This window comes from Leucoraja erinacea, chromosome 19, assembly GCF_028641065.1.
Source record: "Leucoraja erinacea ecotype New England chromosome 19, Leri_hhj_1, whole genome shotgun sequence".
NCBI lineage: Eukaryota > Metazoa > Chordata > Chondrichthyes > Rajiformes > Rajidae > Leucoraja > Leucoraja erinaceus.
This window is the reverse complement of record NC_073395.1, coordinates 16,051,835-16,075,664: the sequence shown is the minus strand read 5'-3', so window position 1 is coordinate 16,075,664 and position 23,830 is coordinate 16,051,835. Positions and strand designations below refer to the sequence as shown.

The following is a 23,830-nucleotide window of genomic DNA, read 5'->3' as shown; positions in this document are numbered from 1 at the left end:
TGGAAGTTATAATTATATACATCTCTATAGTTTCCTCTGGCAGCTCGTTCCAGACATAGACTATCCTATGAATGAAAAAGGGGCCCTTGAGGTCCCTCTTAAATATCACCCCTCTCACCCCAAGTCTATTTCCCCTACTTAAGTAAAAGACTTTGAATGTTCACTTTATCCGTGTCCCTCATGATGTATAATTTAATAAAGGTCACCTCTCAGCCTCCAATGGCCAAAGAAGAGACCTAGCCTATCCACCTCTCCCTATAACACAAGCCCACAAGACCCGGTAGCATCCTGGTAAAACTTTTCTACACGTTTCCAATCGATTGACGTACTTCCTACAGTCGGGTGACCAGTACTACAACAGTATTACAAATATGATCTCACCAAAGACTTGTATAGCTGGTTCATTAAAGTGCAGGAGATGGGTGATGTCTTGAATATTTTTCATTTTATTTGCCAGGGAGAGAAGACACAGAAGCTTGCAAGTTCAGCAAAGGGAACAGTAACATCCACAGCATATCAACATTAAGCAGGAGGAAGTGTCGGTGATCTTGAAGCATATAAAAGTGGATACATATCCAGGGCCTGAACAAATGTATCCTGGGACATGGTGGGAAGCAAATGAGATTATTGGTGCCCAGGCACAGATTATTGCATCTACATTAGCCACAGGTGGTACACCATACATCTGGAGGATTTAAGGATTACAAAGCCAAGCAACAGAACTACAGGCTGAGATAACAAACTGGGTACAAAATTTGCTTAATATTAGGAGGCGTAGGGTGGTAATGGAAGATTGTTGTTCAGATTGGAGGCCTGTGGCCAGAGTGTGTCAGGGCTTGGTGCTGGGTCCATAATTGCCAGTTATATACCTTAACAATTCGGATAAGAATATGTGGCATGAACAGAAAAAATGCAGATGCCACCAAAACTGGTCATGCTGAAGAGTGATGCATGTTGTCTAAGGTTACAATATGATCAAAATCAACTGGCAAAGTGGGCAAAATAAGGAAGATGGATTTTAACTCAGCCAAAAGTGGTGATGCATTTTGGTAAATTAAACAAGAGCAGGTCAAAAAGAGTGAATGGTAGGACCCTGGGGAGGGTTGTAGGGTGGAGAAATCTATAGAACTGGAGGGCTAGTTATATGAAATAATTGGAACTGTTTTGGAACTATTTGGAATGAGCTGCCATAGCCTAAAAATATAACTATAATCCACCTAGATTATATCCCTGCTGAAACTAATTAAACTAGTCACCTAGACTTGAGTACATTTAGAACTTTAATATTCACTGTGACATGAAACTACACTAATAATGACATTTCCATCACTGCTCCCCAAATGCTCTCCTGGTGAAATTTCAATTGATTCACTTAAGTCCCATAACTAGATCCAGCACTGCTTCCTTCATGCACTCTGTCATTGGTATATTGTCATACAGCCTGGAAACAGGCCGTTCAACCCAGCATCCCCACACTGACCATTTATTACTAAACATGCTGTTTCTCACATGCTCTGTTCCTTTCCCACCTAATTCAAATGTTACCCACCAGCATAAGCAAAATATCTTTAGCATGTGGGAATAGATTATATTATATTTATATATATATATATATTAAAGGTAAAAGAAAAGTGTATGTCTAATTTAGCACCCCTATTTGTCTGTTTTCGTACCAATCTATTAATCTACCTGTTAACCTGATATCTCTTATTCAAGCTTCCAGAATGATGTTTCTGAATGGTTCACCCAGGGGTTCTGATTGGCTATTATATTTTACAACTGAAAAAAATTAAATCAGACATCAAAATATAGGGATGCTCTATTTCTTTTTTAGGGCTAATTTTCTTCTTCACCTTGGAGTAGTTGTTATTTTTTGATAAATTAAAATTATGAATTCGTAACGAACTCCAATTCTACAACTGGTCCGATGAAGGTTTAAAACAAATAAGCAATTCACACAGTTGCTGGAAAAAATTAAGGAAGGATTTAAGCGAATGAAACTTGCAATAATTTGTCACCGTAAACAGTTGAGAGCATTGATTCAATTACAGGAAAACTGGATAACATCTTGAAACTATTTTATCGGTGTTAATTAAATAAACTCCATGAACATTTAAGCCTGTACATATTGCTCTACCAGTGTGTGGAACAGCTGCAGACTGTGGCAGTTATCATAGTTTATCAGAGTGAACTACATGATGTCAGAGGAATTATTTGCTAATTCCAGATAAATTAACCCATGCATAACTGAAACTATCTATCTGCCACTCATGAAACTGGTTAAATGCCTATACCAAAGTAAAACCACCTTAAAAATAAAGCAGTATTTTGAACTGACTGTTACCTGCCTACATTTCCTCCATTTCTTAGGAGTCCATCCCTGTTGGATTCTTAGTCAGCAGGTTTGGGTAATCAAATAAATAGATAATTCTCCTTCTTCCCTTTAAGTTTCTTCCATTTTAACCCATAAGTTCTTTTGGAGCCACTTCCATAAAGCAAAGTTGAGAGAAACTCATTGCCACCTTCTGGGGGAGTTTTCCTCCACAATGCATACCACACACGTCGAAATTCCTGCACTATAAAGGCTGCCGCTTCTGCCTCCTCAGCTGGCTTTTCATGAATGACTTGTCTCATATCTCCATAAGACAGGATGACCACAGATTCAAAAAGATTTATGAGGATACTGTTTATAATAAAGAGAAAAATTACCAGGTAGATGCCACCAATAACCCTATTCGAGGGAAATTCTGTGTTGTCAAATTCTCCTGTGTAGTATGACACAATGGTCTGTGCTGCATGAATGAATGTATTGAAATTCTTATCAAACTGACCAAAGAGCAGGTACCCCAAAAATATAAAAATAAGTGAACACACAATCATTAGCAGAGCCATGGAGCTGAGAGCAGGTAGGTAGACCCTAATGGCCTCCTGAACGAGACGTACATAGTAGAGGAACCGTGCATACCTAAGCAACTTCACAATTGTGACAAAGACTAGGAAAGTCACATTAATTCTGAGCAGCTGATCCAAGGCAGAAATGACATGGAAAGCTATGAATGAGGTTGGATTCTTCTCGTAGAACTTCAACATACTCTGTGATAATAAAAATTTGGCTACGTTAAGAACTATTGCTATCAGCAGCAATAAAGTCATGATCAAGTTAGTAAGACTTTCCAGTTTCTGGAAGTACATGTATCCTTTCTGTCTCATTGTCCTTAATTCTTGTACGACAAATATGACAAGGAAAAAGATGAAGAGAATGCTAATGAAGATCCAGTTTGTTTCACTTCTCTTAAAGAGCCTAAGGGAAAAGGATTTCACCGACAACGTCTTGCTGATCACACCGAGAGGGATTGTCTCCACAATTAGCGAAATGCTGCATAATAAGTCAACGTTTGCATTGTAAACAGTGAGTTCATTGACCACCACCCATGTGCTCCTGTCAACCCAGCTGTGATTCTGGAGGATCATTAATCTTTCTAATGAAGTCTGTAAGTTAGATGGGGAGAAGTATATGGAGTAGCCCCCCAATGAATATTGATGATATTCCCCTCGTGTATTATAGAACCAAGGGGAATCTTTTGCTTCGTACAACCAACCAGTGTATTCTAACGAGTCCTTCATGGAAATACTTTCAATCGACAGTTCCCAGGAACCATTGTAATTCTTGGTGTCTTCCTGTTTAATATTAAACAAGGGTCGACAACGGAATTTACCCAGTATGATGGACAATTCATTGACCTTTATAAAGCAATCTGCTGATCTTTGTTTGGATCTGATCTGCCTCATTCGCGGCAACCCTATGATCACGGAGTTGGTGTCATTAAATAAATACAGATATGAGTCAATGTGAATCAAGGGCAAGAAAATGTCCTTCATCCAGCTGTAGAACTCTTGGACTGTGTTAACGTCCTCCAGATTTTCCGAAAATTTTTGCTGAATGATGTTGTTGTAATAGTAAGCATTATTGTAATCTGCAAAGCACACTGAGTGCAGCAGGAGTCCAAGGAAAATCAGATGCAACAACATCCGTCTGCACAGCACAAATGCGCGATGTTTGATCATCGCTTTCTTCTTGACCAATATGAGCTCATCACCTTCTAGTGGCCTGTACTGCTTTCTGACTCGGGGTTCTAAATAGAGACAGTCACTGTCATTTTTGGGAAGGTTATCTGCACTAATCGTCAGCACCTGTATTCCTATAGACCAGTCCATCTCCCTAGACCGTCTGCGGCTCAAGGCAAAAAGAGCAACAAAGGCCATAATCTTCAGGGGCTGCAGAATGAAAATGCTCTGGAGAAAGGAAACAGTAGAAGCAATCAGCCATAACCAAGAGGTTTGTACACCATATGATAGTCCATAGAGTACGATAAACACTGCAGACACAATTGACACTGACCAAACAATGCACCACGCAAGGTACATGAGACACTGAGAAAATATCCTTGGTCCTATGCTTTTGGATAGATGAAATCTACCTTTCGGTCTCTCCTGTCTTGCAGATCTAACTTGATGAGGCTTTGCCAATTGTTTGGCCTTTATTGTAGCCTTCTTCTCTCTACCACCCATTTCTTCCACATCCTCCTCCTTCGAAATTTGATCTGCCACAGACTGCGGAATGACACAGTTGTTGTTTTCTTTAGCTGAGGGGTCAAGGATGTTATCCTTACCCGCAATATAGGATAAATAATTGTAGTGCTCATACGTTGGCATATCCACCACATTCTCGGGAATTTCTTCAGCTTCACTGACTGGTTTGTCCATCAAGTACCAGTACTTCAACCTCTCTCTCCAATTTGATTTCACGTTGATATTGTCATTTGATTTGCCGGCAACGTCTTGGTCTTCCTCCACCAATAAGGATTCACCCTTCCTTTGTGCATATACAAACAGACCAGATATTAAGAGCTCAACAGGGATCATCACCAATGCACTTTCAACTGCAATCGCAAGAGAAATCCTTACTTTGTACCAAAATTCTTTCTGTTCCTCTACTTGGAAGAGCACAATGCCGGTTAGCAGACTGCACAACAGCATAGCCAAACAGCAGGACAACCGCTGAATCCTGGTGAAGGACTCGTCAACATGGAGGGCAAAGATAGAGAACCACAAGTGTTCTTTCTCAATCCTGCTGGACACTTCGATGAAAAAGACATCCTGTCTCCTCAAAAGGTTACCAGTACTACTAACTGGAAATGTGCCGAGCAATAGACCTTCACCTTTCATGGTAGCTAGCCACTTTCTGCAGAAGAAGTGCCATTGCTGTCTAGTTAACACATTTTGCACCTTTACACGGCTGAGATACCAGGAGGGCGAGTGTCCAACATTATTGTGCCAGACTCTGATTAAGGTAAGCTCTCCTAGATCAATTTTGGCGGTGAGCAGGAAGGTGTCCACGCTACTTCTTTGGAAAGTCTGATGATCCGGGTGACGGAGAAGATAAGCATTGCTCTCAGAAGACATGCTGACCAGAATCAGAAAGACATCTGCCGTTGTCCCAGCATTAAGTCGGCCCCCTGTATAAATGGTCACCAAGTAAAGAGCGGCATCACAGGGGTCATTGTCAGGATGAATAATTATTTTTTTCTTGTCGCTCTCACGTTTTCTCCATGCCCACCAAAACACTAAGAAGTAGATGAGGAAAATGATTAAAACTGTAATTAGTGTCACTACATTCTTTGGCAAGGTGACAATTAGTTCTCCAATTTCATACAAATCAATAGCATTGGGCATGACCAAGATACTGGCAGCCAGGAACCAGGGAAACTTCAAGCTCAGGCTCCTCTTGGTTTTGTTACTGTAAACATTTCTGCAGATGCAGTGTACCTTTTCACTGTTTGTAAGAGGGCCTGCTGTGCAAGAGGCAGAATCCCAATTGTCAGCCTTCCCTTGGAAAGACAGACAGCTCACAGTAAAAACAGAGATCACAAGCCCCTCCTTAATAACTGCTCGCGGCTTTTTATACTTTGTTTCAACAATGACGCTTATGTATCTGCTACGCTTAGGGTCAGTTTCATTTATCTGGAACAGATTGATTGGGATCATGATGATATAAGGATCCGGTATATGGACACCTCTGTGTGGAGTTGGGACTGACTCACACTGTGGAATAATATGTTTCTGAGCTGGAACCTGGTCAGCAAATGCCTTCCCTGAGTAAATGCTAACTGTCAAGACAGGATTCAAATCCATAGTTAACTGGAGGAAGACTTCTGTAGCTGAGGTGGAGCTCACTACAATCCTGAACACAGCTCTGATCATATTAAATGATGTGGGATCTTTTATTAATTTAATTCTTTGAACGAACATAACATCCCTTCTGACCATAAGGGCCTCTGTTTGTTTGGTGACCAAGTCTACCACACTTCCATTGCTATCCAGAGTAGTTGTGTGGAAGGCATTCACATCTGTAACAATGTGTTCTGCATTCCCAAGCCACGGCAAAGGATTCTTTTCAAACTTATATATTACAGAGGTCACCGGCTGTGTCGCTCCCATCCCACTTTCCTCTGTTACTGGGTAAAAGCAATTGGCACAATCCAGGTCAGAAAGAAAGGAATCCTCAAGGTTGCCTTTCTCAACTTTTCTCATAGTTATTTCCCATTGGCTAGTTGTCATTGTTGTATCTTTTTGACCAGGGACTTTGCTGCGAGACACTACTTCTGTCAAAATCCTTAGGGTAGGGAATATATCAGCTACCACCTGCTGCTGATTTTTGGTTAGAGGGATGACCATTGCAGAGCCTTGAGCAGAAAACTGGAAGGTAAAGGCAGCCATCACAGTGGAGGCCGCGGTCAGAATACTGCAAGCCAACTGCTCAACACTATCGGAGAGAATCAAGGCTTCATCCGTATAGTTCAGAAGAACCAACGAAAGTTCTAACAGTTTTGTGGAAGCAAGGCGCTGGGCATTTTGATTGACTTCATCCTCCTTTTCAGCTGCCGCAAAGATTGATGCAGATATTTGATAAATAAGGAAGGGGGATGTGACCGGAATGCTGGCAGAAACATTGAGAAGAGTTTCACGTAGCTTAATGACCTTGGCCTTGTCTTTGTCCGTGAAGGTGTTAGAATTCAGAGTGAAAGCAACGATGTAAAGCAGCCTGTTTGCTCTCAGATAATCTGTTTCATGAAGCAGAGTCGTCAAAAGTGCATTCTTTCCTTCCACAAAGCTGGATAGATGATCCACCATGGATCTCTTAATTGGATCAAATGGGACATCATATACTTTGACCTTAAGGTTGATTCTTGTATAGACATTCTGTTTATCAAATATTTGGATAGCTAAAATCAGAACATTATTGCCAAAGATGCTCCCCACGGGAAGGAAAAAGGTTGTAAGTTTTGGCCTAAATCCAAAGTATACAATTACACCCAAAATGTTGTTCTTCAGACTATCAATATTGCCAGTTGGATAGTACGTTTTCGCAATCACCTTGTAACGGAGGGGTGGATCTTTGTCCTGAAATTTCAAGCATGTTAAGGTAAAATTAGTATGAAGGGCCCATCCGTAATTTGGGGTGATACCACAGTGTCCATCCTTTGGGGGGGAGTTGACGTAAAAGTTGTATCTGTTGAGACTTTGGGAACCAATGAAAGTGGTGGCTTTCAATTCAAATGTATACCACTCATCGACCAAGTGTATAAACGATGAGGGATTCAAAGACACATAATTCATGGAGTTTCCAGTGAGACTTTCTGATGACCAATCGAATTTCACTTCAGAGGCTGAGTCCCTTGAAAGCAGATTCCATTGGTACTTCATCTGACTGGAATCTGGACAATTGGAGCAAACCCCAGCCAAGATGAAACGATCTGTTGGTGACAAGGACCTTTGGCAATTCTCAATGCAAGTTATTAACATCTTTGGCACAAAGCTAGGGAGGACTCTGATGGTTTGGTCAAAGTAACTGGTCCTTGTGTCTTTCTGAACTACCACTCGGAAGTGAAAGCTCTTATTCAGGGCCAGCGTGTGGGGAAGGAAGACCAAAGTTTGGGGTGTAGAGGGGTTCCATTTAAGTGCAAGGTTACCACGATGACAATATTGCTTTGCAGAGAGTGTCATGGTGCTGTAGTCTGAGAGTTTCATTGTACAATACCAAGAGAAGTTCAATCCAACTAGCGGATGGGGTGAGTCAGGATCAGCACTCAGGGAAGCATCCAGTGTGATGGTGTCCTCCAAACCAACTGTCCTAAAAGAGCCCCCAGCAATCACTGCAAACAGTGCACTTTTAGTTATTTCAACAGAGGCTTGGGCTGAGTTGTTGAGGAACGGCAAATTGGGATCTGTAGTGGAAATTATCACATTCAGGATGAGGCGATAGAATCCATAATCTAAACTTAATCTGGGTAGGTGCAGGGTGGCAGTAGTGGTGCGTACACTGGGCGGGAGCGGCACACTATGAGCCCAATTTGGCTCTGAATCCCTGTCTGCCATAGTATAAACCTTCCAAGAGATGGTCAATGATTTAATTTTATCGCAGTGTAAGCCAGCATTTCCATACATATCCAGAGCAGTGCCTTTGCTGCTCTGGGTAATGGTGTAAGGAGGAGGTGGAATATCTATGGTGGGCGAGGGCACCTGGCAGCGTGCCAGGAGGCAGAGCAGAATGGAGTCCACTGGGGCGGGACTATAAGTACCAATGTTTGCATTGATCTGGATCAGCTTATCCCCAGAAGCTGAACAATATACCTTGTACAAGTAACCCCAATATTGCTTGGGGTCAAAGGGTAGCTGGATATCCGGGATATACCGTTGTGCATCCTTAACCATCTGCTTATAACCATGTGAGCTGACTTTGTTATCAATGGTCAGTCTAAAGTTCCAAGCACACTGCAGGGCAGGATGCTGACGGGGAATGAACCAGACCACATTAGCTTGTTTACCTATTCTTTTGGGGCCACTGTTAAACAGCGAGAGACTGACATTCAGACCCTTTAAAGAATTGTAAATGTTCCCTTCTAGGTTCAAGTAGAGTTGGACGGTGAGTGTATACTGCTGGGGGCTGCTGTAATCTATCTGTAAGAGATGGTTGATTTCTTCAGCTCTGATGAAGAGGAAGTGCTTGTGGCTTCCAGGTGGACCATCTATTCTGGAGTAGTACAGCTGATTGCTGGAGCCAATGTAGTAGAAGACAGTCCCTGGAGTGTTGGGGTCGGGTGTCAGCCGGATGAGCCTGCCACTGTTAAGGAACTGCACAGACCCGCCCTGAAAGGTGATGGTGGTGGTGGAAACTCTGAGGTCAACCGAACGGTCCAGCAGCGAGAGCAACTGGGCCACACACTGGCTGCTGTGGGGCCAGGTGCAGGGGCAGAGCTGAACGGCCACAGCGTTGGGGTGGTAAGTCAGGGTCCAGGAGCTGGGGGCGAGCGGGCGGGCGGCTAGCTGGTAGGAGAAGATGCCGGCCCTGGCCGACAGTTGCCAGGACACTATCAACGTCCGCTCCCGGGGCAGGGCAGCGGTGCGGGCGCTCAGCAGGAGGGTCATCGCCATGCCGACCTCGATAGAGACCCGGAGAGCGTTGAAAGGGGCGCCGGCCACGTCCAGGCTACACGAGTAGTTTCCCGGCTGCGGGAAGAGCACCTCGGCCTCGAACAGGAAGCGGGGGGAGCACTCGGCCTGTTTGTCGTCGGGTAGGTGGTCGATCGGCGTCTGGTCGGGGCTGTCGCCGTCCCGGCTGATGGAGCTGGGCGTGGCCCCGGCGCAGCTCAGGCGGTAGCTCCAGACCGCGCTGCGGAGGTTTGTGCACCAGACCAGCGGGACGAGCGGGGAGTTGCCGGGCCGCAGGCGGAAGAATAGGACGTTCAGGTGCTCGAGGTGGATTATTACATCCCGGTAGATGCAGTCGGGGCAGGAGACCGACTCGTAGGTCAACTTGATGCCCGGGCCGAGCGGCACCCAGGTCAATCTCTGGCGGCCCGACCATCGTGAGCTCATCGCCACTAATTGATCGTCGACGAACCACCTGACGATTGGGGCGGACCCGCTGTCGTCGGTGCCAGGGCTGGGCTCGAAGGACAGAATCAGCGCGAACTGCCACAGGCACGTGTAGCGCACCTCCGAGTCCAGCCTGTGGCTCACCCCGGACGGACAGTGCACCACAATGGGCGGATTGAGAGGCGGAGCGGTCTGTGCCTCTGTGGCCCGTGTCGCTGCGGCCCACAGCAGCAGCCCGAGCGCCAGCATCGGCCCGAGCTCCACAACCGTTGGAGGGAACCAAAGATCCGGAGGGAACCGCCCCGGAGCGCGGCGTCACGGAAACCCGGGTACCGTGGCGTCATGACCCCCGGGAACGGGCACGTGGGGGCCGTGATGTCACGTAAACCTGGGTACCGTGGCGTCACTATGGGGGCGTGACGTCACAGAAACTCGGGAATCGTGGCATCACTACAGGGAATTAATGGCCCCACAATTTCCAGAGCTCGGAGGGCCCAACTACTCCAATCCACAACACCGCGATGTCCTGAGTGCGGACACATGATTGACTCGGGTCAGGTGTCAAAAACCCTCCGACCAAAACGGGATCCCACCGCTAGCCACATCTTCCCATCTCCACCCATTTCCGCAGAGACCGTGCCCTCCGTAAGTCCCCGGTTAACATCCCTTACCAGGCTGAGGTTGGGAAGGGGATTTTTAAAAATATGCGGTCATGCGCATGTAAGAGTACAAGAATGCATAGCTTGTTTATTGTGAATATTATATGTCTTAGCTGTTTTCTTGCATATCTCTCTGTGTGTTGGCTGCAGCCATCATCTGCTTCCGTGAGGGAAGCAGGTCAGTGATTGATCAAAAGACCCCTCGGAGACGGTCTGATTGTCCGCCTAGTGACCAGCGCATTATGTGATTGGATACAATGCCCTTGGAGACAGCGGCTGATTGGACGAGAGTAGGCAGATTTGTTGATTGGGCGGGAATTTTAAGGGAAGCTGGTGGGTGATTGGACACAACCCATTTAGAGACAGCAGTTGATTGGCCTCCAAATAATAGGGCACAAAAAATGGACAAATAGGAAAACAATAAAACCAGAATTCCGATTTAAATCAAAAGAATACCATGCCTGATCTGCAGCAAAGATACTAGTATCCGCTCTAGTATCTTTGATCTGTAGTTCCTTCCTATTGCAGAAGAACCCTGTCCCGAAACAACTCCTAATCCATTCCCTCCACAGATGCCGCCCGCCTAGACAGCTGAGTTCCTCCAGCACTCTGTTTTTTATTTAACTCTTGAAATTAAACATAAAGCTGGAGTAACTCAGCGGGAATACCCAGAGCATCTTCATGGCTGCAGGAGAAAATTTCTGGCCCACTGAATTGACTTGGATTTTTTAAAAAATCACCCAGCCCTAAAATCCTCCAAGATTCCTGTGCATCTCCACCTCATAAACATCCTTAATACAAATGAGGGCAGTGCCTTCAATGTCTAGATCCTGAGCTCAGGAATTCCCTTCCTCAAGCCCCTCACACTCACTCTTTTAGATGTCCCTTCAGAACTTATCATTTTAACCAAGATTTTTTAGTCAACTGAGCCTCAAGCTTATTTCTTATACTTTGCACATTCATATACAACACTTCGACCTCCATATTCACATTTGGTCCCGACTGTACTTTTATCCCTTCTCGAACTTTTCTTACCATTAATTTGAGTATTTTGTAACTTTTCCTGTACTTGCTTCCCCTTCAACTTCATAGTCCCAATTTGTCAATCCCTCCCCCCCCACTATTTAGTTTAAACCCACACGTGTAGCCCTAGCAAACCTGCCTGCCAGAACATCAGTCCCCTTTCAGTTCAGGTGTAACCCGTCTATTTTGTATGCGTCACCCCTACCCCAGAAGAGATCCCAGTGGTCTATAAACTTAAATCCTTGCTCCCTGCACCAGCCTCTCAGCCACACATTCAGATCCCCTATCTCTCTGTTCTTGTCCACACTAGCACAAGGTACTGGAAGCAATCCAGAGATAACCACCCTAAAAGTCCTGCTTTTCAGTCCTAACTCTCTGAACTAGTGTTGCAGAAACTCCTTCCTCTTCTTCCCTATGTTGTTTGTGCCTACGTGCACAACTACTGCCAGCTGTTCGCCTTCCCGCTCGAGGATGTTTTAAATTCGGCTCTTGACATCTTGAACCCTGGCACCAGACCATCCCTGCGTCTCGTCTACCGCCACAGAATCTCCTGTCCGTTCCCACACCACAGTCACACACCACTATGGGTCTGCTCAACGTCGGTCTTGCCTGTCGAGTCCCATCTCTAGGATTAGAGCCCGCCACTCGGACTGGAAGCGTCGTCTCCCCCCCGACAGTTCCCAAGAGGGCATACCCGTTTTCATTAGCCATGTGGGTCTCCTGCACTCCACGGTTACCACCCTTTCTTGCTTGTACTTGCTGGAGTTAAGAATGCAAGGAATTTCAATAAGCACAGAATTTTCCACAAGCCCAGGACTAAAACGAGAAGGAAATTCTAAAATAGAGATAAATAAACATTAGAATTCTCTACCACAGAAGGAAATCGTAATCATTGGGTATTGCTTTTAGAAAAGTTAGGCAGTGGAGTGTAAAGTGACTGGATGGTTTGATTGAATGATTAAGTCTGACTGGATGGTTTGATTGAATGATTTGAGACATCATATGCCTCCTGCAGCTGAGATTTAAGCCGCTGGAAGCAATACCCACTTCTACTGGCCTACTCCACACTTCCGTCATCACCAGCGGTTCCCTCGACTCTACGGTCCTCGGGCTAAGCTCAGCGGCATCTGAGCTTCCACCCTTTGGCTACAGCTGCCGGGCCCTTCTTCGCGGTAGCATGGCCTTGAGGGCAGAGGGATAAGATTTCTATACAAATGAGGTAATCTTTAAGTATTTATTATTTTATTTCAGCAAAAGAGAATACAAATAATTTACAAATGCTTAAAACTCAACTATCAATCACAATAAAACAAGCAAAATGGAAATTATAAGAAACAATTGTGTATATTTTCATACAACTGGTGAAGGGCCATCCGACCGATTCAGTGGCTTAAATCAGTGAAGCCGAGTGAGGTTGATATTATCACAAGCATTTCACTTTCAATTGAGTCCATTTACGTAGTATTTCCAAGGGACTTCCTGTCTTTGAAGAACTGCAAAACACAAAGAAAAGAAAATCTGTGGGATTATGCTGTAATTGTGTTAAAGAGGCTTCTAACCAAATGATAATGTAATAGAGGATTTTTGAAGTTATCCATTCTCAGCAATATTACTTAGTAATACATCTAATATAGCTAACAAGTATTAAATGTAACATCTCAGATGGCCCACCTTTCCAATGGCTGCAAGAGCAGGTCCAAATGAAGCCTCTGTACGTGTTCTGCCCCTGATCCAACTTGGCAACTTGCCAAGGATTCTGGGTTGGGTATAGCGATGATCCAGGAGCACAATATTGGCATAGTCCTCACGATGGCGGATCGCACGCCCTACACACAGCACAGAACGGAATTGATGGAACGTTGACATGCAAACTTTCACATCGAACAAGCTACAAGACTGCAACTCAGTGACTCGGAAAGTGTGTGTTGCAGCACAAACCACTTTGAACCTCTGTGGCTTGACTTACTACCGTTCCACCATTGATTTTCCAGCAACTGGTGGTCCGGCACCTCCTTTAATCCAGTTAAAATTACGAGTGTGCACTTGAAATCCCCCCCGGAAATCCCCTTGAAAATGTGGCGCCTGGGACGAATGAGGCGGCTGTTCTCAACTTCATCGAAACGTCTGCGCTGATCAGCGGGTTGAATTTGCCCCCCTCTAGCCAAGTGCGGGTGGGGTAGTGAAGGGATTGATCAATGCAAGGAAGATCCAGGTGTCGCCACTGCGTACATAGAAGCTGACCCTATCTGATTACACAATACAACGTGTGGCATGTAAATAATGTAAACAACTCTTGGGGGAAACTCCAGAAGCCATCCTGTAGGGATGCAAGGCAGAGTTATTGGGGGGGCAGGGGTTCCTGAACTAAGATCAAATAACTGAATGAGTAAACTTCTGTACAATTTAATGCAACTGCAAATCAAAGATCACAAAGAAACTAAAGACGATAAAAAGGATTTTGTACAGTGAATATTGCCATAACATTGCCTCATCCGACCCTCATTCACTACAGATAGCCTCGCCATGACAAAGTTCATCACTCTGAGCAGTAGTACTTGAACATTCTCCTCTTATCCCTGTTTTGTCATCTCATAATGGTTCCCTCATACTGTGCCCATGGCCTTTCCCTGGTTGGACAGTCTCTGCCAGGCCGTTTTCTATCCATTGCTATTCACTGCTCATCCAGTTGTCTTCTAACCTATTTCCACTTTAGTCACCTACCTATAGACTGGTTGACAGCTTTCATGCACAGGTTTTCGAGTAGTACTTTTCCTGGACTCTTTCCATCCGTTTTTGCCTGTGGGGGTGAAATGCACACAGCAAGAAAATATTTTATTCCTTCTCATGTTGTTAGTTGCATAATCTAAAAGTGGGATTGTTTGTAACGTTGCAAACTGAACCACTTGTATGGATTCATTTACAAATGACATTGTTTTTCCTCGATAAATCAGAATTTTAGAGGAAACTACAGCAACCTCTACCAATAAAGCAGGACATTCTCTGCAGTAACATGAAAATGATATATTTCAAAATGACCGCTTTACTGCCTCTTTAAATGAGTGGAATTGCCGAATCATACCCAAACTTGAGAATAGTGCTGTCACTGCATGTGGCTTTCCAGATAATATTACAAACTGATTAAATTACACCTGCAGATCTGGGTTAAAATGCAACCTGCACTTTGGAAGTTACCAATATATTGTAAACAAAATATCACAATCTGAAGGTGCAGGAAACAGTCTGAAGAAGGATCCTGACCCAAAAGGTTGCCTGGATGTTCCCTGACCTATAGTTCATCCATGACTTTGTGCATTGTACAGTAAAGTTTAGTTACCTGCATTCACGTTGATCAATTACTAGTCAACAATAATGGCAGAAAGAAGAGACTGAAGAACAAAGAGTTTTATTGTAGCATCACTACTTGTCCCAACTTGCTTGTGCAAGAATGTAGAGGCAAAAAACAATTTAAGAAGAAAATGCTTCAACTACTCTAAACTATTAAAACAATTATCAATCTTATAAAGGAGGAGCAGTAAAGCAATATATTTGTTGGCTCTGAGCAAAACGACCAAGGTTTCCCTTCAATCTATTTGCTCTAGTACGTTCATATTCAGAAAACAGAAGTGATAGTGTTTGGTCCTAATGGCTCCCGTGAACCTCCCCCTGTTGACTTGGGTCCCTTGGCACTGTATGTGAAGCCAATAGTTTTAAACTTGGGTTTTAAGATGGACAGTGATTTTAAATTAGATCGTCAAATAGGCGCGGTAGTTAAGTCCAGCTTCTTTCATTTAAGACAGCTGGCAAAGGTGAAGCCCATTCTTGAACGACAACATTTTGAAACAGTAATCCATGCCTTCATTACGTCTCGGCTGGATTACTGTAACGCACTTTATTTTGGAATTAGTCAATCTTCCCTTGCACGTCTCCTGTTGGTTCAGAATGCTGCTACTCGCCTTTTAACTGGAACACGTAAGAGGGAGCACATAACGCCTATTCTGGCCTCCCTCCACTGGCTGCCTGTGTACTTTAGAATTCATTTTAAGATTCTTGTTTTTAAATCTTTAAATGGTCTCGCCCCACCTTACCTCTCCGAGCTGCTTCATCCCTACGCTCCTGCTCGGTGCCTCAGGTCAGCTGCTCCTGGAGGTACCGAGGTCTAAGCGGAAGCTCAGAGGGAGCCTTCTCTGTTGCTGCTCCGACATTATGGAACACTCTACCTTTGCACATTAGACAGGCCCCTTCACCGTCCCATTTTCAAAACTTGTCTTAAAACACTTTTCTATTCCTTGGCTTTCGCCCCTGCATGAGACTTTGCTCTTGTTTTAGTGTTTCTATTATTGTTTTTTATTGTTTTTACTGTCTTTTAATGTTTTTATTGTTTTATTTTATGTTTATGATTAGTCATGTACAGCACTTTGTTGCAACAGTGGTTGTTTTTAAAGTGCTCTATAAATAAAGTTCAGTTCAGGGTAACAATAAAGAGAGAGCCAGTCTAACATCTCAGGCTGGAAATTGTAAAATGAGGCAAGCAGAATAGTTCCTGAAATCAAATGAAACCCAAAAGTACTAAAATTGAAACCATACAGCTCGGCAGGATATTGGTGTAATTTCCTGTTGCCATATTTACAACGATGGGGAGCATTTTGCTGTTTCAGGAACACTTAAAAATATTTTGTGCTGACATTATTTTCCAAAGTGCAGCACATTCATTCCTTTCCCCTTCTCATATCTCTTCCTCCACCACGCACAGAGGCCCTTTCCCATGTTTTCTGCATTTTCTACCGACTACCCTTCCACCCCATCCCCAACACATGGAAAATGTGAAATTCCTTACTTTTGTGGTATTGTTTGAAATGGGTAAAGATTTGTAAGAGTTGTTATTTAATGGGACTTCAATACCCTCCACACTAATCTCCCTCCAATTTCTCCATGGCCTTCATGAACTGCTCAGTATCTTACCTGATCCTCAATTTCCTCTCAACCATTCAGAATTTATCACCAACTGCCCATCCCCTCCACTTTTACTCCTATCCTCAAACCTTCTTTCCAGCAACTCCAGCATCTCACGCACCAACTATTTTCCTTGCACCCCTCGATTCCCACTGTACCTCCACTCTTTCTCCTTGCATTATCTACCCAACACCAGAGTTATCCTAGCACCCCTAAAATCTATACCCACTCCACCCAGGGCTACTGGTCAGCAGCCAAGAGGTCTAAACTACTGATCTAAAACCATGAACCATTGCGAATGGTATGTTAGCTTTCATTGCAAAAGGATTTGAGTATAGGAGCAGAGAGGTTCTACTGCAGTTGTACAGGGTCTTGGTGAGACCACACCTGGAGTATTGCATACAGTTTTGGTCTCCAAATCTGAGGAAGGACATTATTGCCACAGAGGGAGTGCAGAGACGGTTCACCAGACTGATTCCTGGGATGTCAGGACTGTCTTATGAAGAAAGACTGGATAGACTTGGTTTATATTCTCTAGAATTTAGAAGATTGAGAGGGGATCTTATAGAAACTTACAAAATTCTTAAGGGGTTGGACAGGCTAGATGTAGGAAGATTGTTCCCGATGTTAGGGAAGTCCAGGACAAGGGGTCACAGCTTAAGGATAAAGGGGAAATCCTTTAAAACCGAGATGAGAAGAACTTTTTTCACGCAGAGAGTGGTGAATCTCTGGAACTCTCTGCCACAGAGGGTAGTTGAGGCCAGTTCATTGGCTATATTTAAGAGGGAGTTAGATGTGGCCCTTGTGGCTAAGGGGATCAGGGGGTATGGAGAGAAGGCAGGTACGGGATACCGAGTTGGATGATCAGCCATGATCATATTGAATGGCGGTGCAGGCTCGAAGGGCCGAATGGCCTACTCCTGCACCTAATTTCTATGTTTCTATGAGTTTGAATTGCACTATGCCAGCTAAGGGCTTTAAGTTCAATTAGATAAATCAGCAATCTATAAATAAAAACAGTGTATATAAAACTACTAGATTGTCATAATCACCAATTTGAATCATTAAATGTATTTTGAGGAAGAAAAAGTTGACTGCCCTTACCCAGTCTGGCCAAAATGACTACAGATCTAACATGTGCTTTGATGACGGCTTCCTCTTTTCAGAGGCAATTAGTGCTGGCCAATAAATAAAAACATAGGTAATAGATGCAGGTATAGGCCATCCGGCCCTTCCTGCACCTGGCTGATCATCCAAAATTAGTACCCGTTCCTGCTTTCTCTCCATATCACTAGATTCCGTTAGCCCTAAAAGCTATATCAAACTCTCTCTTGCACACATCAAGTGAATTGGCCTCCACTGCCTTCTGTGGCACAGAATTCCAGATTCACAACTCTCTGGGTGAAAAAGCTTTTCCTCATCTCAATCCTAAATGGCCTACCCCTTATTCTTACACAGTGACCCCTGGTTCTGGACATTTTTTCCTGCATCTAGCCAGTCCAATCCTGTAAGAATTTTATGTTTCTATAAGATACCCTCTTATTCTTATAAATTCCAGTGAATATAAGCCCAGTTGGATTTCCAAAAACATCCACATCCCAGAAAAACTATCTGAATTTAAGGCAAGTTACCTTCTTTTGCCATCATCTCCCTAGACACCAGTCTCTTAACTGCCATTTTCCCACCCTCTGTCTTTTTCTTGGCCATCTGTCCCCAACCCGATTATCTACCCACCCTGCGACTTTCTCTCCAGAGCAATCTCCATGATCTCCACTGCAGTGAGTGACTGCATTAGAAAGTCCTTTGGATGACTTTACACAGGCAAGTCCTGTTCCACCATACACCTCAATAAGCATTGTGTTCAGTAAGCTTTGGCAAGTGCCATCAACACCATATCTGTACAATGGATGAAATCACGCATTATAGACTTTATTTCAGCATCTTCAGCAGAGAAACCAAAGGATAACTAACAAATGACAAAATGCTGGAGTAACTCAGCAACTCAGGCAGCATCCCTGGGGAACATGGATGGTATTAAGGAGGATAACTACTTTTTATAATAGAATCATCTCAATTAATCTACAAACATTGAGATACGAGACCAAAAGATAGCAGTGATAAACTCAAATTTCACTGTACCTTAACTGGCACATGTGACAATAAACTGACCTCGAAACCTTGAAAAGTTGTGCCCTTGTAAACTATGAAGGCTTATATCAGCCTTTGCTGAAAATTGAAGGGTCATGTTAAGTATCTCCACGCATACCATGCAAAGTACAGATAACTTTCAGGATACCAGAGATGTGTAGCTTGGCTCCTGGTACCAAAACCAGAATGGATTATCTTCGGAATATCGGAAGATAACCCTGAATTAAACGTGTTTCAGAGGAATTTATTTAATTACGGGCTAATAATAGGAAAAAAGCTTATACTTAAATTCTGGAAAAATGCGCCGACACCAACAATAAAAATGTGGATATCAAATATGTTTGAAACATTACATCTGGAAGAGATGAGATTCCTCCTAGCAGGTAAAGCAGACCAATTCCAAAAGACGTGGTCTATGTTTCTGGACCTATTACAAGTATGAGGTGCAATAGTAATCTAAAAAAACCAAATATATATAAATAAGCGGAATCAGGACCTGGTAACGGGAGATAAAATAACAAAAACAGACTTGGTTGGTAGTCCCCTTTCTGCGGAGTTTAATGTTATAATAGAGCGATTGTTTCTATTTTCTCTCTCTTTCTTTTCTAGGGTCTATTTTCTCACTTTACTTCCTTCTCTAACTTCTTTCCTAAGGGGCTTTCTTTTCCCAACACTCTTGCACTGCACGACTCTCTTGCACTTTCTTTACTTTCCTTACTTCTACCTTTTTCTTAAAGCTCAAAAAAAATGAAGCGGTACAAAAAATGTATTAAGATATATGTGTTGTGTAGGATTGTAATTTACCGTACTTCTAATAAAAATAAAATTAAATAAATAAATAAATAAAAAAAAAATAATAAAAAAAAAAATAAGCTTGGCTCGATAACAGGTTGCGAGCTGAGACACAGGATTTTTTCCAGTATCTGGAAATTTAAACAAATCTATTCCAGCTCCTGTAATATGAAAATAATTTGTATTTCTGAAATCCAGCCAACATACCATGTTCTTATCCAAGTACGCCATCCTTTCCTGCAGCTCTGGTGAGTTCACATTGGGAAATGGCATTCCAATCATCACCACGCACCTGTAAAACACATGCAAATGTTATGATCAAGTCCAGTTCAGGCAGAAGGGACCCTGGCCTTGCAAATAACCTCAGATGTTAAAGCCTAAGGACTACTGGGAACTAAAAGCAAATGTGAGGAAGGCTCCAGATCCCACACTCATACAGTTACTGCCGACATATTCTGAGCTTTCAAATCTCTCTGCTGCCTTGAAATTGAATTCCTGGCAGGTCTCAATATGTTCATAGCTCAGTGTTAAAATCCTGCGTCAATAGTGGATCTCCATTGTCACAAATGAATTGTGTGTCAAGGATTGTATTCATGTACCTCGTCACCGTGTTTAGGGAGTCCCAAGAATGTTGTCTATTGCCAAGGTCTCGTTTTTTTTCTTCCAACTATCAGATGGTCTTTTCAATCTCTTGCTGTTGGATCTTCAAGATTGTTCGCACCAATTGTTTACTCTTTATGTTGAAGGTTTGATTGTATGTTTAAAACCATCAAAGAGATGTCCACCCGGGGCCCAACTCCTTTGCTATTACCTGCAATTATTTCTCCCATGAATTAATCTAAATCCCTTTTGTGAGCTATCACTGAATCTGTATCAACCATAATCCATGTATTACATGAAAAAGATTTTCCTCTATATTATTTTCGATTCTTTTCCAATCAAATTGAATATACGTTCTCTGTTATTCATCCTTCAACCACTAAAACTTTCATGGTTTTAAACATACAATCAAACCTTCAACATAAAGAGTAAACAATTGGTGCGAACAATCTTGAAGATCCAGCATCTAGCCAACGATCATGACATGAATTCTTTGGTACTGTCAAGTTATGCTCAATCATGCCCTGCCCACTGATAGTCAAGAACAGAGGAGAGCTTACCAAGGACAGAGCAGCAGACAGTTACTGCTAGAAGAAACACTTTGATGGTCTTCTTAATCTTGACACAACTGTTCTCGACTCTGTAGTGCACCACCCACCTCAATCTCAGCCCTATCACACCTTGGCAAGAGATTGAAAAGACTATCTGATAGTTGTAATAAAAAAAAAACCGAGACCTTGGCAAAAGATAAAATTCTTGGGACTCCCTAAACATGGTGGCGAGGTACATGAATACAATCCTTGACACACAATTCATTTGGGACAATGGAGATCCACTATTGACGCAGTCCTCCTAGTCTATTGCTGAACAAGGCAACACTTTTTATTGGATCTCATGTGGAGTAGGCCCAGCAGCTAATGCTGATGCCCTCCCTTCGTTCACATTGAGAGGGAAAGCAAAACCCAACAGCAGCAACATTTCTGATGGGGTTGGACAAAGAACTTTGGAGTTATTACATTTTTAATTCCTACCTGCCCATGTCGTCGGAGAAGTTGATTCCTTCACTCATCTTTCCCCCAACAACAGATAAGAGCAGAGCCCCGGTGACCGGGCCTGGTGTTTCGCTTGAGTTCTGGAGGTCATTAAATATAACAGTTACTTTTGCAGGTATGGGGCTCAAAATGTACTGCAAATGTCGCTTCTCTCCAAAACAAGGTACATCAATGTTTCTTCTCAATCGCTATACAACTTTGATCCTTGTCACTTCTACAATGAAACAAAGAGAGATGCTCGACAAGAACAGGTTTGAACATGAAATAGTAAATAGACACAAAGTGCTGGAGTAACTCAGCGGGTCAGGCAGTTACTCTGGAGATAATGAATGGGTGACGACGTGTGCCGGGACCCTTCTTCAGACTGATTGTGTGGGGGCTGGGGAGGCAGACGGACTGGGACTGGACCAAGAAAAGACCAAAACAATTAAGGGCCGGCAACAGATGACCTCAGGTAGGCAGGTTCCCTGATTGGCCGATTGTTCGCTAGAGACAATGCAATCCCAAGAGGGAATCATTATTATGAACTGTGAAACTAGTTATCCATCTTTTCATGGCGAAGGGGTGGGGAGGGTGGGAGGAGAGTGAGTTACCTAAAATTGTAGAATTCAACATTCATACTGCTTGGTTGTAAGCAACCCAAGCAAAATATGTGGCGCTGTTCCTCCAATTTGTGAGTGTCCTCACTCTGGCATAGGAGAAGGTCCAGGACAGAAAGGTCAGTATGAGAATCGTAAGAGGAGTTAGAGTGGTTAGCTATTGGAAGATCCAGTAAGCTTTGGCAAACCAAGTTTAAGTATTCAGTGAAACGGTTGCCAAGTCTATGTTTTGTCTCAGCAATGTACAGGAGAAATAGAAAATGCTGGAAATACACAGCAGGTCAGGCAGCATTTGTGGAAAGTGATACAATCAATGTTTCAGGTTCATGAGCTTGCATTGGATTTGGAAAAGATTGGAATTGACCGTTTTAAGTAGCAGGATGGAGAGGAAGGGAATATCTGTGAATTATATCAATGGTGGTGGTCAGTTAATCACAGCTCAATCTACCTATTCAGAACACTGTTGCTGTTCCACCAGAACACTAAAGAAAAACTAATTTTCTGACTCGCCACATTACCGCCTTAAGGAGCTTGCAATGATTTATTTCAGACAACTGGCATTTGCAGACTGTTTAAGAACTGGTTAGTTCTGATGAAAGGTTAACCTCCTTTAACATCAACAGATTTTCTCTCACCACAGATATTACCTGAACTACTGATTATTTCCAGCATCATCTATTTCAATTCCACATCCACAACATTTTTGTTTGTGCACGTCGGTTGATTGCAATATATTTGAAATGGGGTGGACCACGTGAAGGTTGCATCAGGAAACCTGTAGGCAACAGCTGGGGATCCAATGCACTCACCCTCCACACTGCAAGCTTAGCCCTAGTCTACTCAACAGCCGAGTTTTGCTCAACAGCTTGGGCTAATAGCTGCCACATCAAACGAGTTGACACTGTCCTTAACTTTGCAATGTGGGTCATCACAGGGACGCAAGTCAACACTTTTGCAGTGGCTCCCTGTCCTCTCTCATATCGCCCCTCCCAGCATACGCAGAAGGGAGAGGATGTTGAAAGATTGGTGCACCATTGAGGTTAACCCTGACCTTTCCATCCATGCTAACTTGAACAATCTGCCCAACATGCGCCTGAAGTCCGCAAACCCCACTGATAATCAGTCAAATCCCTGGAAGACTTTGACTCCAAGGCTGAGTGGCGCAGAGCCTGGAAAGATGCCAATACCATCCATGAAGAGGTTATCACAGACCCCACAGTGAAACCACCGGGATTTGACCTCTATCGCAAGGAATGGCTAACCCTGGACAGAATCCGCACCCTCCATGCAAGAACAGCTCCTTACCTGCATAAGCGGGGGGTGACAGACAGCCCTGCTTGCGACTGCAGACATCCAGACCAGACCGTCCCACACATCGTGAATGACTGCTCACTGAGGCTTTTTCCTGGTGGCATCAAAGCCATCCACCCAGTAACTGATGCGGTCCTGGATGTCTACCCTTGATCTACAACTTTATGCTGTGCACGCCATACGTAAGAAGCAGCATTTTTGTTACTACGTTCAAGCAGCATTCTGTATTTTTCCGTTTCCATTCATCATTCGTGAGTGAGCAGCCTTCACCATTCTCTCACTCAGCACCACTAACAGTTAAACCATACCGAGTACCGTATTTCCTGATGCTATTTTTTACCCTAAAATGAGGCACAAAAATTTACCTGTGTCTTGGAGGCTGAAGGCTAGATTGTTAGCCAAGAAAGATACTTGGGCCAAATCGCTTTTAAAACATTGGGGGGGGGGGGGGGGAGAAGAGAAGGCACACAATGAGGCCTAACATAGGGGTCGGCAACCTTAGGCCCGGATCCGCCCGCAACACGAACTCAAGCAAACCCAAGCGAGCCGACCCGGGAACTGCAGCCATTCGCGGGTCACGCAGCCAACCTGGGTGTCACAGCCAGACTTGGGGCAAGCGAGCAGAGCTGGGTGCAACAGCTCGTCCCGTGGCACGTAGGCTTTGGAGGTGCATGGCAGTTGTCGGTCAAGTGAGAATAAGAATGCTGCTGCCTTGTCAACAGACGCACACAAAACCAGTTGGTATTATTTTTGAAATTCT

General features: G+C 43.7%; 2 protein-coding genes across 6 annotated transcripts in view; both read right to left on the bottom strand.

The window, feature by feature from the left end:
* Positions 1–355: 355 nt before the first annotated feature.
* LOC129706255 (polycystin family receptor for egg jelly-like) lies at positions 356–11,581 on the bottom strand. The gene has a single exon (XM_055650392.1). It carries the CDS (start codon positions 10,183–10,185, stop codon positions 2,413–2,415), a length of 7,773 nt encoding a protein of 2,590 aa, XP_055506367.1. The 5' UTR covers positions 10,186–11,581; the 3' UTR covers positions 356–2,412.
* A 1,260-nt stretch (positions 11,582–12,841) lies between these two features.
* Positions 12,842–23,830, bottom strand: part of ddx11 (DEAD/H (Asp-Glu-Ala-Asp/His) box helicase 11) — a 60,657-nt gene continuing 49,668 nt past the window's right edge. For all 5 annotated transcript variants that reach the window (XM_055650389.1, XM_055650391.1, XM_055650388.1 and 2 more), the window contains exons 23-27: positions 21,140–21,240; positions 19,716–19,800; positions 14,340–14,415; positions 13,290–13,444; positions 12,842–13,111 (exon numbers count right to left, since the gene is read on the bottom strand). In XM_055650389.1, coding sequence (XP_055506364.1) covers positions 13,073–13,111; positions 13,290–13,444; positions 14,340–14,415; positions 19,716–19,800; positions 21,140–21,240 — 456 coding nt within the window. In that variant the 3' untranslated portion in view covers positions 12,842–13,072. The remainder of the gene's footprint in view (positions 13,112–13,289; positions 13,445–14,339; positions 14,416–19,715; positions 19,801–21,139; positions 21,241–23,830) is intronic.